The sequence below is a fragment of the Pieris napi genome, chromosome 4, assembly GCF_905475465.1.
Source record: "Pieris napi chromosome 4, ilPieNapi1.2, whole genome shotgun sequence".
NCBI lineage: Eukaryota > Metazoa > Arthropoda > Insecta > Lepidoptera > Pieridae > Pieris > Pieris napi.
Window position 1 is genome coordinate 11656900 of NC_062237.1, and position 16290 is coordinate 11673189.

Genomic DNA, 16290 nt, shown 5'->3' on the forward strand with positions numbered 1-16290 from the left:
TTGTAAACTAAACTAAGCTACAAACCATTAATCATACAGCTTTTTTGCTCATCAGAGTGCAGTCCGTGCAGCTACAGAAGGAAGAATTCTTGTTATAGAAGGCATAGAGAAAGCTGAACGAAATGTTTTGCCAGTCTTAAATAATTTGCTAGAAAATAGAGAAATGCATCTTGAGGATGGTAGATTTTTAATACCATCATCGAGATATGATAAATTACTAGAGGTAAGAATTTTTTTTTTTCAATTTATTTTGCAGCATGTGGTATAAAAAGAAGAACTATGGCGTGTAGTATCAAATCTAAGTACATATATAGTTTATTTGGAAAACAACTTTATTTATGTATATAATGTAAATGTAAATGTAAATATGTGACGACTCATTGGTCTAGTGGTTAGTACCCCTGACTGCAAATCCATGGGTCCCGGGTTCGATCCCCGGCTGAGACGAACATCGATGTTATGAGCATTTGGTGTTGTGCATCTTCTGTCGTGCAGGTCTTGGGTGTTTAAATATGTATTTATATGTCTATTTATCTATGTATATATATCCGTTGCCTAGTACCCATAACACAAGCTTCACCAGCTTAGCATGGGACTTTGTCAATTGCTGTGAATTGTCTTTAAAAAAAAAAATAAAAGAAAAATGTTTTCTAATTATGTATATTTATACTTTTTTGTGCGAGTTCTTTGCAAGTAAATATTATGTATGTTATGTTCACATTTGTGATTTTGTTATACAAGTAGATTATGTAGGTAGGCACTACTTTTATTATGTAACAGTAGTTAGTAGTCTGTGGGTGTAATTTTTCAGTTTTTTGCTCCCAAGCTCATTAAAGTATATGATTATTATGAAATGGACTTTATTTAATGATTATAATTTGTAAGTATATAATTTTGTATAATATATTCATGAATAAATATGGAAAAAATTCAATTTATAATGAATTGTGTATAAGCCGTTCAGCACAAAAAAAAACAATTACTCTTGATTGTTATTAGCAAAATCCCATCCATTAACAAAAAAGATTTTGTTTATAATAAAAACTTATTTAATGTTAATTTATATTACATAGGAACACGGACCTGAAGAAATATCAAAATGGCGTTTGGTTCGAGTGGATGAAAACTTTAGAGTTATTGCCTTGGGACTTCCCGTGCCGCGGTATACGGGGCAGCCTCTTGATCCTCCACTCAGGTCAAGATTTCAGGGAAGAGATGTTGCTACAGTTGGGTTTGGGGTAAGTAGAGCTTTTTATGTAGTTTTATACTTCTAAAAAAAAAATTGTGTTGCCCGGAAGAGATACCTTAACAGTGGTAAGACTGTCTTGTTGCACTATGATATATCTTATCTTTGTGTTTGAATCTTGAAAAAAAGTAAAAAAAAAATAGTAGAAGTTTTGGTTTGATATAATATAAATTAAATCTAATATATAAAATTCTCATGTCACAATTTTCGTTCCCATACTCCTCCGAAACGGCTCGACCGATTCTTATGAAATTTTTTATGCATATTCAGTGAGTCTGAGAAACGGACAACATTTATTTTTCATCGCCCTAAATGCTAAGGGTGGTCCCACCCCTAAATTTTTATTTTTAGACAAAACTTTTTGTTTTTGGTTTTTTATGATACAAAAATACATACAACCCTTAATTGTCACCCCTCTACGATCAACCCCTATTTTTTATTATAGCAATTAGTTATTTTATTGAACTAAAAAAATGTTTTCTTGAAATAATATACATGGCAGAACGACGTTTGCCGGGTCAGCTAGTATATGTATATAAAAATAACTATGTTAAATATTTCTGCTAAATCTATATATATAAAAGAAAGTCGTGTTTGTTACAACACTTATAACTCGAGAACGGCTGGACCGATGTTAGTTATCTCTTTTTTAGTGGATTCTTCTCCGCTCCGAATAGCAGAATAAGTAATAAAATATCGGAAAAGTTATCGAATAACAATAAATTAATTAATTAATTTTACGAATGCAAACACCATCTGTTGACAAAATTACGCACCATTTTACATCGAATTCGTGTCAGTTCAAGAAATTCCGATCTTGAAGCATTGATATACAAAAAACCCAAGATGCACAATCAACGTCAAAAAAACGTCCTCAAAAAATGAGCGCAACATTCTAAATTGTGCGCTCATTTCAAATAGTCTCGCGTCTACAAGTGGAGTCGATGTTATTTATTTGTGTTTTTTTTATAAATAAATTTATGTACTCTTGAACTTTTTTGTGTGTAGTTTTTGACAAATATATTTACGCTATATAAAGTGTGGGTCAGGAGGTAGCCAATTTAACATTTTTTTTTTTTATTTAAAGAAAAAACTTTTTAACCGGATTAAAGTTATGTATTATTATAAATTTACAACTATTTAACATCCAACACCTTTTGTCTTCAGTTACCGTGACCACTCACGCTGTAAAGCACCCGAAAAGTCGGATAAATTTAAAATTATGTTAAATAGTTGTAAATAAAAAAGTCATGTTCGACTCCACTCAATACCTAGTTATATAATCCCGTGTGTCACCACCATAGGATAATTATATTTTATATAAACAAAAACCATTGCAACATAGTAGTACAAAGATCCTTTATATTTCAATAGCCGAAGTGCTGTTACATGATTTACGAACCACTCTTACATGATTTACGAACCACTCTTAGTTCTTACTAAGTAACGTTTCCTTGTAGAGCGTGAGAACAATGTGTCAGCACAACGGTCACGTAGGCCTTTAAGAATAGGATATAAATATAATAGAATACTTGTAATATTTAGTATTAAACGGACCTCAAATCGGACCGGTTGTACTCATTTTAACTTTAAGTTTTTAAAAACCCTTTTTCGCGGACCCACTACTTGACTGGCGCTGAGGACAGGATAGTCGCTCTAGCTGCACGTACTTCTCAATTATCGGTTCGAGCATCAAATTCTGCTTACCTAAAAAGGGGAAACTACGTCGCGATTGCTAAAAACGGCTATTCAAAAGAACAAATAAATTTGTCAAGAACGCAAATCCAAAAGCGTTAAGGGTGTTTTGTGCGAGTGTTGAGGCAGCGATGTACTGGTAAGTCACCTTTTCACCTTTCAAATCCAGCCCTCTCCACTTTTCTTTTGTTATTTTGAGATCGACATCTCTCATCTTAACGATAGTTTTAAGACTTTGTTAGAGTTAAATTGATATAAACGTAAATTGTAATAAGTTAATTAAAGAAACATAGAAGTAAGTAGGTTAGTGCATGAAATTCTGCAACCCCTAAAGTAAGTGTACCTAATTATAAGTTTAGATTCACATCAAATTCTGTGAACCATAATTATTGGGTAATTGTGTAATTGTAAAAAAAAAAAAAATGACGGAAATTAAGATACTGCCACGTGAATTCTCATGTGTTATCCCGCTCTTTAATGGAGACGGAAAATTACTTAACACCTTTATCGACAAATGTGAATATGTTATTACCGTTTACAATAGCGTTAACAACCCGGAGCAGGAATTATACCTGTATCATTTATTAACTAGCAAGTTAGTAGGCAAGGCTGCAGTGTTAGTTAGTGAGAGACGGGACATTAAAACATGGCTAGAATTAAAATCATTATTGATTCAACATTTTGGCGATCCTCGCTCGGAGGAATGCATTGCTATTGAATTAGAAACTATGAGATTACAAAACAATGAAGACTACATCGATTTCTGTAATCGAATTCAACATGTTAAAAGTTCGTTAATTGCGAAAGTAAACTTACTTACAGACCAACATTTAAAAGCGAGTAAAATCACAATCTACTCAAACCTTGCGAAGAATGTATTCTTATACAATCTTCCCGAGGACTTAATTAGAATCGTACGATTAAAAGGATGTGATAGCCTTGAAGCTGCCCTCTCCATCGTATTAGAAGAGGTCAACTTCAAATACCAGTACCAAGCCCATAGCACTATGTTAAGGTCTAATATACAAAAACCATCCATACTGATGTCATCCCCAGAGCAATTAAATAACCAACATCTTCGAAATAATTCATTTGTGAATCCATCCCAATTTAAACCGCAGATGCAACAAGCCCCACAAAGTAATTTTAAGTTTGGCATTCCCCAAAATACAGCATTAAAATCTAACTTTCAGCCCACTGGTTATAGACCACCATTTCAACCCTCAGGATACAAGCCAAATTTTCAATCTATAGGATATAAACCCAACTTTCAGCCCACAGGTTGGCATAGGCCACAATTTCAACCGACTGGATATAGGCCTAATTTCCAACAGAATCAATTCAAATTTGGAATCCCCAACCAAAACTTTCAGCGATTTCAAAATCCACCAAATCAATTTAAATTTGGCATTCAACCAACACAACAACCGTATAGACTAAATAGTGCGTTAAAAACTGATGTTTCTATGAGGACAGCTCCTCCTCAAAGACCCACTAATATGAACCAACTATTTTATAATCAACTGCAGGACGATTATGTAAACTTCCCCGAATCAGAATACTACCCTGAAAACTACGACGATACCGTGAACCATGAATATTACCCCGAGGTCGAATATGTACCCACAGAGGAAACCCCTGATACTTCACAGGAAACTGAAACCGAAAATTTTCATACAGAAGCCTCGTCCATAAACCCGACATAGTTCAAATTAATACGGAAAAGGTAAATAAATTACCACATATTTATATCCCCGAAATTGACGCAAAATTTATGATAGATACTGGCTCTACTAGATCATTTATGAGCCCTGATATAGCAAACTTTTATTTTTCTGATTTTAAGTACGAAGAACCGTTCGAGGTGATAAGCACTCACTCACGAAGTAAACATAATGAAGTCATACACATTCCCTTACTGAAAACGTTTCAGAGTCCGCTCAAACATAAATTTTATTTATATTCTATAGATAAAAATTATGACGGCTTAATTGGTTCCGACTTACTGACAGAATTACAGGCAAGTGTAGACATGAAAAATCAATTGTTAATAACACCTAACACAGTAATACCTATTATTTATAGCCCCTCTCGTCAAATCGTACTTGAACCACGTTCAGAAACCCGCGTTAAAATTCCAACTAATTTACAAAACGGTGAAGCCCTAATTGAATATACAGAATTCGGTACCGGCATCCGCATGCCTTCAGCTCTTGTGAAAGTCATAGATCATCAAGCTTCAACAGTTATTCAAAATCTAACTGACCAAACTGTCACAATTACATTTCAAAAACCATTTAATGTCCAGCCCTTTCAACAAAACGATATCATGTGTTACTCCAACACAGTTACAGACGACATTCAGGTTGACGAAATCCTAAAAGAAAATCTTAATAAAGTCCGCCTTGATCATATGAATGATGAAGAGCGAAAAGCTATATCACATTTATGTTACGAGTTTCGAGACATATTTTATACTGAAAAATTACCGTTGTCATTTACAAACCAAGTTAAACACGAGATACGTACGACAAATGAAGATCCGATATATGTAAAACCCTATAGATTACCCCCGATTTTAAACGACGAAATTAATCGACAAGTAGAAAAATTACTGCAAGATAACATAATACAGGAATCACACTCTCCCTGGAGTGCACCAGTTCACCTGGTTCCCAAGAAGTTAGATGCCTCTGGTGAGAGAAAGTATCGCATGGTAATCGACTATCGCCGCCTAAACGAGATCACTATCGATGACAAATTCCCCCTGCCAAACATAACAGATTTATTAGACAAACTAGGAAAAGCTATATATTTCAGTACAATTGATTTAGCTTCAGGTTACCATCAAATAGAAGTTTTAGAAAGAGACAGAAAGAAAACCGCGTTCAGTACACAGAACGGCCATTACGAATTTACGCGTATGCCGTTTGGTTTAAAAACTGCGCCTGCAACTTTTCAGCGCGCAATGAACAACGTTCTCAGAGGTCTCCACAACATTCATTGTATGGTGTATCTTGATGACGTCATCATATTTTCAGCCAGCTTACAGGAACACATACATAAATTAAGAACAGTTTTTCAGCGACTTAGAGACTCAAACTTAAAAGTACAATTAGACAAAACCGAATTTTTATGTAAAGAAGTTCTCTACCTTGGCCACAAGATTACAGAAAATGGCTTGCAACCAAATGATGATAAAATTCAAGCAGTCCTGAAATATCCTTTACCAAAAACCACAACTGAAATCAAGAGTTTTCTTGGCCTTATCGGTTATTATCGCCGATTCATAAAAGACTTCGCTAAAATCACAAAGCCGCTGACAAATTGCTTAAAAAAACGTAATAAAATTGTAATAGATCAACAATATATTGACGCCTTTCAAAAGTGTAAGGAACTATTAACAAATGCACCTCTTCTACAATACCCAGATACAGAAAAAACCTTTATCCTAACGACCGATGCTTCACAAATAGCCTTAGGTGCTGTACTTTCTCAAGGCATAGTAGGCAACGACTTACCCGTTGCTTACGCGAGCAGAACCCTCACTGAAACTGAATCTAAATATAGCACGATTGAACGTGAGCTTCTAGCCATTGTGTGGGCTATCAAACATTTCCGCCCCTATCTTTATGGGAAGAAGTTCATTATTTACACAGATCACCGCCCTTTAGCGTGGCTGCATTCTCTTAAGGAACCCAGTAGTAAACTCACCCGTTGGCGGTTAAATCTACTGGACTACGACTTCGAAGTAGTCTACAAAAAAGGGAAACAAAACTGTAATGCTGATGCTTTATCTCGTATTAAAATTAACGCATTATCCGATAAAGAATCCATGAAAGTAAACTGTGATAATAAGGAGATACAAAAACGATTGCGTCGCGATTCACAAGACTCAAGAACAATTTCAATTACTGACTCTGAACATACAATCACTATTTCAGACATAGATTCGCAAAAATCCAATGAATCTTTCGAAAAAGTTACAAACCCGATTCCATCTCTTTCGAGTAAATCTGAAACTATACATTCAGCACAAGACCTTGAGTCACACGGTATTCCTATTTTAAACGAAGCAATTGATTCGAAGCCTAACCAAATATTAGTTTTCCAATGGTATAAAAACAGCATTCAAGTTCGTGACGTGTCCCGTGAAAAACAAAGAATCTTAGAAGTTTTTCTACCCATAGATAATGAAAATTTAATCAAACAATTCCTGAAAGAATACATAAAACCCAAAAAGAAATATTTTATATATTTCGAAAATACGGAACATCGCAAACAATTCAGCAACATGGTAATTAGGCTTTTTAAAGGTGGATCAATTCAATTTTATGAGTGTACGGAAAGAATCGTTTTTATTGACGATGAAAATGAACAGAAAGCCGTTATTCTGAAATTTCATCTCGGAAAAACCTGTCACAGAGGTATTCAAGAAACTTTTACACACATCAGGCGACACTTCTTTTGGAATAACATGAAAGAAACTATATCAGCAGTAATTAATTCTTGTGAAGCCTGTAAACAAATGAAATATGACCGAAAGCCTTTGAAACCATATTTACAGTTAACTCAAACGCAAGATGCCCCATTCCAGGAATTATTTATAGATATATTTAGTATCGAAGGAAAAACATACCTCACCTTAGTTGACGCTTTTAGCAAACTAGGACAGGCGATTGAAATTCCTAGTAAAGGCACACCTGACGTTATCCGCGCACTAATAAAATACTTTTCATTTTACGGTATACCTAAGAAAATAAGCTGCGACCCTGGTACTGAATTCAACAACGATCTATTGAAAGAAATGATGTCACTCTATAAAATCCAAATACATATCGGCACGCCTAGGAACCCTAATTCAATGGGAATAGTTGAACGTTTTCATTCCACCTTAATCGAAATTTACAGACTGGCAAAATACGAACAACAATGTACCGACGCCGCATCTATTATGACCTACTCTATCATGGCATATAATAATGCGATTCATACTGTAACAACTTTAACACCGTTTGAAGTAGTGTTTGGCCATGTAGATTCTGAAAACCCATTCAATATAGACTTCGAGAAACAATACTTGCAAAAATTAATTAAAGACCACGCCAAAAGAATAAAAGTTTTATACAAATACATATCTGATAAAATGTTAACGTTTAAGGAAAACTCTAGAGAAAAACGCGGTGCCGAATCCGACGTCCCGTTACCAGAAGGGAAAACCATTTTCACAAAATTAATAAACACTCGCAGAAGTAAGGACAAACCTTGTTTTGAAAAGGCCATAGTTACAGGAAAACCTGAAAGAAACACCATCCCTATTACAATTAGAGGTAAACACAAAAAGGTACCAATTAAAAACATAAAACGACCTTCAAAGGTGGTGCTTAGTGATCATGATGACACTCACGAGCCCCAGTTTGGGCCTTCAACTTCAAAAGGTTGAAAACAATTCAGGGATCCGTAAGACAGGGAACAGCCTTCATCCAACAAGATAACTGGCTTATTTTTAAAGTATTAGATTTAAATGGCCTACTGATGGAATTAGAATAAAACAATAGGAAATATAGTAATTTTAGTAAGATAGTAAGTGATGATAAGCCTTAGTTTAAAGATTTTTTAGGAATAAGGGAACAAGTAGAGTATTTGGAAAGAATAACTACTAAAAAAAAAATTAGGCAAATAATCCCTTCACACCGAGTACGAAGAGGAATATTGAACCCTCTAGGCTCTATTATTAAAATTATAACTGGAAACTTAGATCAGGAAGATGCTCAACGATATGAACAGTTAATAAATCAATTAGGTAATCAACAAAATTTCCACAAACAAGCGTTTAACGGTTTCCAAAATGTTAGATGGACTCAACTAATTCATCAGAAATATTACACAATAACTCAAAATTATGGACGAAAGACTAAAACATGTAAAAAATAAAAAAATTTAAAAGACATAAGTATAATGCAGTATACTCTACATATGTTTTAAGTTTATATAATCTTTTTGTAAGTAATTTTAGAACGCTTTATATAAAAATAAGCGAATTAGAAAGATACGATTAATGTTAAATCATACATGATAGACAGAAAAATAACCTTTGTATTAGACGTAGCTTTAATAGCCAATTCAACTTATAGTTATAATAGAATGTATCCCTTACCTATCTTTCATGACCCTAAAAACCTAACCTTAATAATCATTCCTAAATATCCCTATATCCTGGTGAAAGGTGTAACATACTTACCGCTTATACAGCCTTGCAAACAAGTCTCTGAGGAAAATTATCTCTGCACACAAGAAAACAGGGGCACCGTATCCTGAAACGACATGCATTGAGGAGTTGATGACCTTCAAGGAAAACCCATCCCACTGTTACCAGAATACAGTAATTATAGAAGAGAAAATCTGACATCAGAACGTATCCCATCCATTAAACTGCTGGAGTTACAGCCACCAGTGAACTTTAAGGAAAATCAGAATCCAGTAAACATACAAGGAATGGACCTTAGTGACCTGCAACACATGTCTTACATGCCGAAACAACTTAACAGAGAAAGTGATAGTGAAATGGGCAATTCAGTGAAAGTGAAAAGCATTAGTTTAGGCACTATTTTATTGTATTTTGCTAATTGTTGTGTTTTTTTATAAAAAATAATATTATTAATATGTTGCAGTGGCGAAATAATCAGAATTTGCATGTGCAATCCCCTGATAATTTCGCTCTTAAGGAGGGAGGAGTTATATAATCCCGTGTGTCACCACCATAGGATAATTATATTTTATATAAACAAAAACCATTGCAACATAGTAGTACAAAGATCCTTTATATTTCAATAGCCGAAGTGCTGTTACATGATTTACGAACCACTCTTACATGATTTACGAACCACTCTTAGTTCTTACTAAGTAACGTTTCCTTGTAGAGCGTGAGAACAATGTGTCAGCACAACGGTCACGTAGGCCTTTAAGAATAGGATATAAATATAATAGAATACTTGTAATATTTAGTATTAAACGGACCTCAAATCGGACCGGTTGTACTCATTTTAACTTTAAGTTTTTAAAAACCCTTTTTCGCGGACCCACTACTTGACTACCTTGTCCTACCGACCACGGTCGGTCGTAAAATTTTATTGTTTTAAGTACGTATACACTGCGTTGTAATAACAACTTTAAGCAATTCGCGTAAGGTTGATTTTGCAATAATATATGCTTGTAACATATACTGTTATGGACAGAAATAGTGTTTCGGGACACTTTCGAGCGTTACTTTTATATGAGACTGTGCATCTTGGGTTTTTTGTATATCAATGTCTTGAAGCGAATAAAGAGATGCATAAAAAATGTTGTACTTATATCAGAAAGTGCTTTAACATTCAGCATGCAGTGCCTAATGTGTAAAACTGTCATTCTTCTTTCGCAATGGCAGGCAATAAAACATTTCTGTATTTGCTAAAAAAGTTGTATTACCTTAATGAAATCCTGAATTAAGTTTAACTAAAGTTAACACGATATTATTAGACTGTTAGGCGGAACGAAGTTAGCCGGGTCAGCTAGTCATACATAAATACACAAATTACTAGTTTTGAGTATTTGTTTGATACAGTTCCCATAATTTTACCTTGCGTTAAATAATTGTAGTAGGTATTGATTAAAACTGCGAAATAGTAAATACATTATATTGCAAAAAACATTTAAATCGTGAACATTGATATTAGATAACAATGCGCGAAAAAGTTTAATTTTTCGTTCTACCAATATACAAAATTGAATTAAAAAATTTAAATTACATTTATGAAAAAGATGTTTAAAAATTTCTGTCTCACTAAAATTTCTGTGAAAGTATGCTTTGCGTTCTGTTAGTTATGATCGAATCGTTACGCTTTGGTAGAGCTTCGGGCATAAATATATGTACTTGTTTTTTGACTTTGCCAACGTCCGGTATTAATTTCTTACTAACCAACTCTGCATACTGTTTCTCCACTGCATTTCTCTCGGTTGCCACTTTCAATCGAGTTTCGGCGATGTTCGCCCTCACCTTTCTCTCCCTCACTTTTGAATCCTGTCGTGTTTTTGCATTTCGTGACTGTCGTGCGTAGTTCTCGATCGTATTTGTTGTCACGTAAATATGTCGATCGATTGGGCCACTTTTTGGCTCTGTATGCTTCGGCTCTCTCGCTTTCAAATCCGCTGATGTTTTCGATTTGAGTAAATTACGTTTTTGAATTTCGGGCCAACTGTGACGTGGTTGGGCCATTCGTTCAACGTTCTCGTCTTTTAGAAGTTCAACTTTTCCCGCTAAATCCAGCCATTGCAGAACTCTGTCACATAGTTGGGTGTCTTCTTTGACATCGGTTCTCGCTGTGCGGTTACTTTTTACAGCTTTCATGTTTTCGAATTGAGCTGTATCGGCTTCGGTTAACGGTGGTGTTGGATTTAGCTCGTCTTCAGAATCATTAACGTCTGATAGATGTAGTTTTTCTACACTAGATTCTTCATTTCTTTCGTTAGTGACTACTAGCTGCAATCTCAAGCAGTCCTCTAGCTCGTCGTTGGTATGACTGAGTCGTGAGTTTCGTGATTTTGTATGCTTCTGCGTGCTGGCTGTTGAATAAGGCCTTCGTTTTGCGCTCAATCTGAGGTAGCAGGGATCGTCGTGGGTTAGTATCGCGTGGCGGAAGCCGTCAACCCACACGGTCCTTATGTACATAGGTCGCTGAGACGATTGCCAGAGCGCTGGCATATTACACCACCCAGTAACAGCATCTATACACGCGATACCGAAGAAGTGAACCCATTTGTATTGGATACATTGATTTGTGCCTGTGAATTTGAGATACATAGTTTAAAGTAATACATTTTATCAGGCGGGAAACTGTCTGCAAAATAATGTAAGTGTAATTGTAATGTAAAGGGAGGGCAAAACTTGCTGAGTTTCTTGCCCGTTCTTCTCAGAACAAGGCCTCCTGGTAGTTTTGCGAACGGATGGCGTAGTCTTGCTCTTTCGTGAATTTTGTAAACGTTGTTGACATTCATAAGCATGCTCTAAGAAGCATCTAAATTGAATAAACGTATTTTGATTTGATTTGAATGAACTCGGTAACGACATCGTTTATTGTGGTTGTAGTTGGAAGTTTTAATGAGGGAAACGGGTTTAATTGATTGCTGCCTGTTGCTTTTACTATTAATTGATATGAAGCGTGACAACACATTGCGTTTCAACCTTCACACAATTGGGGGAATGGAATTTTTTGTAATGTAAGTTAATGTAATGAGTTTTTCATTTACTTATTCCAAATTTTTTACTAGTCTAGTAGATTAAAAAGTGAAAAAGAATGTTTTTTATAAAATTAACTTACAGTCAACAAATGCTTATATTCTATCAGTTTTGTAAGCATTTTTTATATATTAAAGTCTTTTGAAAATATTAACTCGTGTTTTTTAGTTTCGCGGTGAGTTTTCTTTTATAAAACGACTGTACGGAATTCCTTGCGGTATGTAACTGATCGTTGCGACCCCGCCTGGGTTTGTCGTAAACATTCACGTAAAGTTAATGGTACAATGAGACCTTTCTAAAAATATAGATTTTTCAAAAATGTGTACTTACCATATAAACAAATATAAACTTCAAAAGTAAATTCTAAATGTGTCAAAAGTGTACTAGCATCTGTACACTAATACCATATACAATAATAAGCTACCATATAATTTTCTATTTTTAAATAAATTATAAGTAAAAAAATAAAAATGTCTTTATTAGAATGTGTAAGATTTGCGAAGCCTTTTAATAAAAAATACCTGTGACACGGTTCCCAGCTCTTCCATAACAAACTTAATAGTAAATTTCATAACATTGTTCTTTCTATTATCACCGAACTTTCTAAGAAATGCGTTCCTTTGTTTATAAATTGAGATTGGTTCAACTGTAGACAGACTGTTGTTAGTATAAGTCATGAATACGTTATCATATTCTTAGTTGCTCACAAACTTTCAAACTATAAACATGGCAAATAAGTGAAATTTACTGTGTATTAACGAAAGTTTTACTGATACGCGCAATAGAGGCGGGAGAGAAGATAATTTATGTTGGTAGATTTAGTCGCTCTGCCGTGTCCACAATATGGAAAATTATAGAAAAACTCTATAAGCAAAGGACGATGGAAAATAAGAAATAGGCATATAATTCTTAATATGCCTATTTTGGGACCGATCGTGAAAGCTAATAGCGTAGAAGTTTGCTGTTTACAGATTTTTCAATTAAAATTTTTATTTTTTCCATTTAAAGACAACTCTTTGTAACGTCAAAAGATGCATATTTCATTGAGTATCGTTATATAGAGGTCACACTGTATATTTCATTAAATTTTTTTATACATTGTGAGGTTTATTTAATTTTAATTTAGAACGTTATTTTTTTCTGCGACATTTGCGCTCATTGTATACCAAGTCTAACCTTATATTTCACAGTTGGATTAGATCATGCAAGCTTGCACTAAGTTCAAAGCAAAACGACAATTAAAAGTTCAGTGAACGTATTTATTTTCGTAGCTGTGACATTTTATGCGGATATTTAGACGGAAATTAAAAATTACTATGATTTCTTTGTTTTGATAACTGCAACTACGTCTTCAAAGAAAATCTTATGTATATGCGTTTAGTATATCTATTTCATATACATTGCTACCAGTGCTGGGGTGAGATTCAGAAGAGATACTTCGCGCAAACTTGGTAGTCACTCCAGAATGAATAGAATGAAGTCAAGTCAGCGGAGCAATTGTTTCAAGTCAATGATCACGTTGAGGTTTCGGAGATTGTGTGCCGACCTTTGGTAATTGGCAACTCATAAGATATCTTTGTAAAAGTAATAAATCACATGTGTCGAAATGAGGTTTAAAGTTGTATAATTTAATCCAGCGTAAAATGGCGTCCTGGGAGCACGCTATTGCGACAGGGGAATTTAATGGGCCATTAATATTTTGCGACGCGCAAAGTTTTTGGGAACGAAAGTAGGTCATTATTATGCTTAGATTCAAAATTACTTGATGTTTGAAATATGGTGCTGATGGAAGATTATGACACGTTTGTAGTACCCGCTTCTAAATATAAGTTTTAATGGAAAATAAAGATTATTTTTTAATGGAAAATAATACTGATGATTTAAAATCGCTACTAAGCTGAACTCATGTTCATCAATGGCTGTCCCCATCAGCACCTTATAGGCCTTAGTCTCCGCAAGTATCGCCATCACAATTTTCCTTCTTGCTTCCAACTTCGAACACCTATTGTTTCTATTGACTATCCTTGACAACTCCATCTCACCAATGCAGCCTCTACCGGGTTTTCTCTTGCCATCAAGTTTTGAGTTCAGTAAGGACCTCAGGGTTCTGTCACCCGCCATTCGGTGCACATGTCCCAACCATTTGAGTCACTTGCATTTTATGAATATAACGATTTTGGCGTCGTCAAGGATCGTTCTTAATTAAGCGAATACCAAAAATTCTTGAAGAATCTTCCGCTCTAAAATACGGAGAGCAAGCTCGTCCTTCTACCTAAGAGCCCAGGTTTCAGAACCATAAGGAAGCACTAGTCGCAGCCGATTTTGTACAGAACAAGCTTGGTATTCTTTCTGAGAAGTTGTGATCGGAAATATTTACTAAGGCCAAAGTAGCAGCGATTTGCTATCATGATGCGTCTACTGGCTTTTCGGCTGGGACTTTTTATGTCTTTTCGCCATGGAGCCCAAGCGAACGAACTCCTCACATTGTTTAAGTCTTTCATGACAAAGGAGTCTTCTGTCTCTGAGTCTCGTTTTGCAGTGGCAAAAAGAGACTCAGAGACAGAAGACTCCTGCAGCTGAATTCAGCGGATTTTAATAGAAAAATACTTTAAACTAAGTATCATCTCGAATTAACCGTTTCGCGTGCTTTACACAAATGGCCACAGTTGACACACGCGAAACGTCGGGATTGTTTATTTGAAAAATTTATTGTAAATGCGAGGAATAAAAACGTTTTTATAATAATAATAATAATAATTTATTTTTTGCAAGAATATGGTACAAAATGTTAAGGTGATACAATCGTAAATCGTTCGCATATTCTGCCACACATGATGGCGCGCAAATTTGTCTTAAAGTATTTCACATTATTATTCAAAGTCAATTCTTATATTATCTAGTCTATTATATTATATACATCACATCATTAGCTTTATATCAATTACGGTGTTTCATGCAAATAATCATCTATTGAATAGTAATTTTTTTCTAAAAGTAATTCACTAAGTCGCTTTTTAAAGAATTTAGACGAAAGATCTTTTAAATCTTTTGGTAATTTATTGTAGACTTTAATTGCCATACAAAAGCTGTTTTTCCGAAACTATTTCTTCCCATGTCTACTTCTTACTTCAACTTCTACATTCGACTTAAAAATATGTATATTTCTGTGCACGAATAAGGATATCTCTAAAATATAAATACATGGAAGAGATAAAATTTTGAGCTTCTTAAATAAAGGTACGCAACTATCAAGACAGTTTGCTCCACAAATTGCTCTAATACATTTCTTTTGAGCCTTAAATACCCTATTTACTTCGACTGAATTTCCCCAAATTATAATTCCATATCTAAGTATAGATGAAACATATGCATGATAAGCAGCTAATACCGTAGCATGGTTAACAGTTTCCCTTAGTCGTTTTAACACAAAAACAAAACTGTCTATTTTGTTCTGTAATTTTTCAATATGTGCCTTCCAACTACAAAATTTATCTATCGTTATACCTAAAAATACACACTCGTTCATTGTCTAGTTTATTGCTTTTATATTGTAAGTCTAATTGTGTTTTAGAGTTATATGTCTGAAAATGGATTATGTTAGTTTTGGTCGTTTATTTGTAGATTATTGGAATTCATCCAGTTAATGGCGTCGTCTAGAGATTTAATTAAGTTGTTTTTTAAGTCTTGTTCGTTTTTACTTTTTATTATAAGTGTAGTGTCATCAGAAAATAGTATACATTTTATATCGGTATAAAGCTTGTTTATTTCCATTGATTTGTGTATTACTAACGTTACAATCGCAGGGTAAAATAATCGTTCCAAATACATACATTAAATTACTTTGCATATTAGTAATAACATAAAACAGATTAAAGCTCTGTTTATTATAGATACAAAATGAACCTCTCAAAAGCATTAAAAGCTCTGCAACTTACCACAAACTTAGCAAGTGTAAACTTTTATGTAAATTTGGGAAAGCAAACTGCTATTTCGCACGGAACATTAAGTTTTATTGAGCCCAAATGAGTAGTTTCCGATTTTCGAAGTTTGCTCAGTTAGCGATAGCATCTTTGTG

At 34.4% G+C, this 16290-nt stretch overlaps 2 protein-coding genes across 3 annotated transcripts in view; one reads left to right on the forward strand and one right to left on the reverse strand.

Annotated features, from left to right (window-relative positions):
• LOC125049186 (von Willebrand factor A domain-containing protein 8) overlaps window positions 1–16290 on the forward strand; it is a 38267-nt gene that overhangs the window by 1294 nt on the left and 20683 nt on the right. For both annotated transcript variants that reach the window (XM_047648331.1, XM_047648332.1), the window contains 2 exons: window positions 56–223; window positions 1074–1238. In XM_047648331.1, coding sequence (XP_047504287.1) covers window positions 56–223; window positions 1074–1238 — 333 coding nt within the window. The remainder of the gene's footprint in view (window positions 1–55; window positions 224–1073; window positions 1239–16290) is intronic.
• LOC125049189 lies at window positions 10697–12424 on the reverse strand. Its single transcript, XM_047648334.1, has 2 exons — window positions 12298–12424; window positions 10697–11761 (listed from the first exon to the last, which is right to left on the reverse strand). Exon 2 carries the CDS (start codon window positions 11679–11681, stop codon window positions 10764–10766), a length of 918 nt encoding a protein of 305 aa, XP_047504290.1. The 5' UTR covers window positions 11682–11761; window positions 12298–12424; the 3' UTR covers window positions 10697–10763.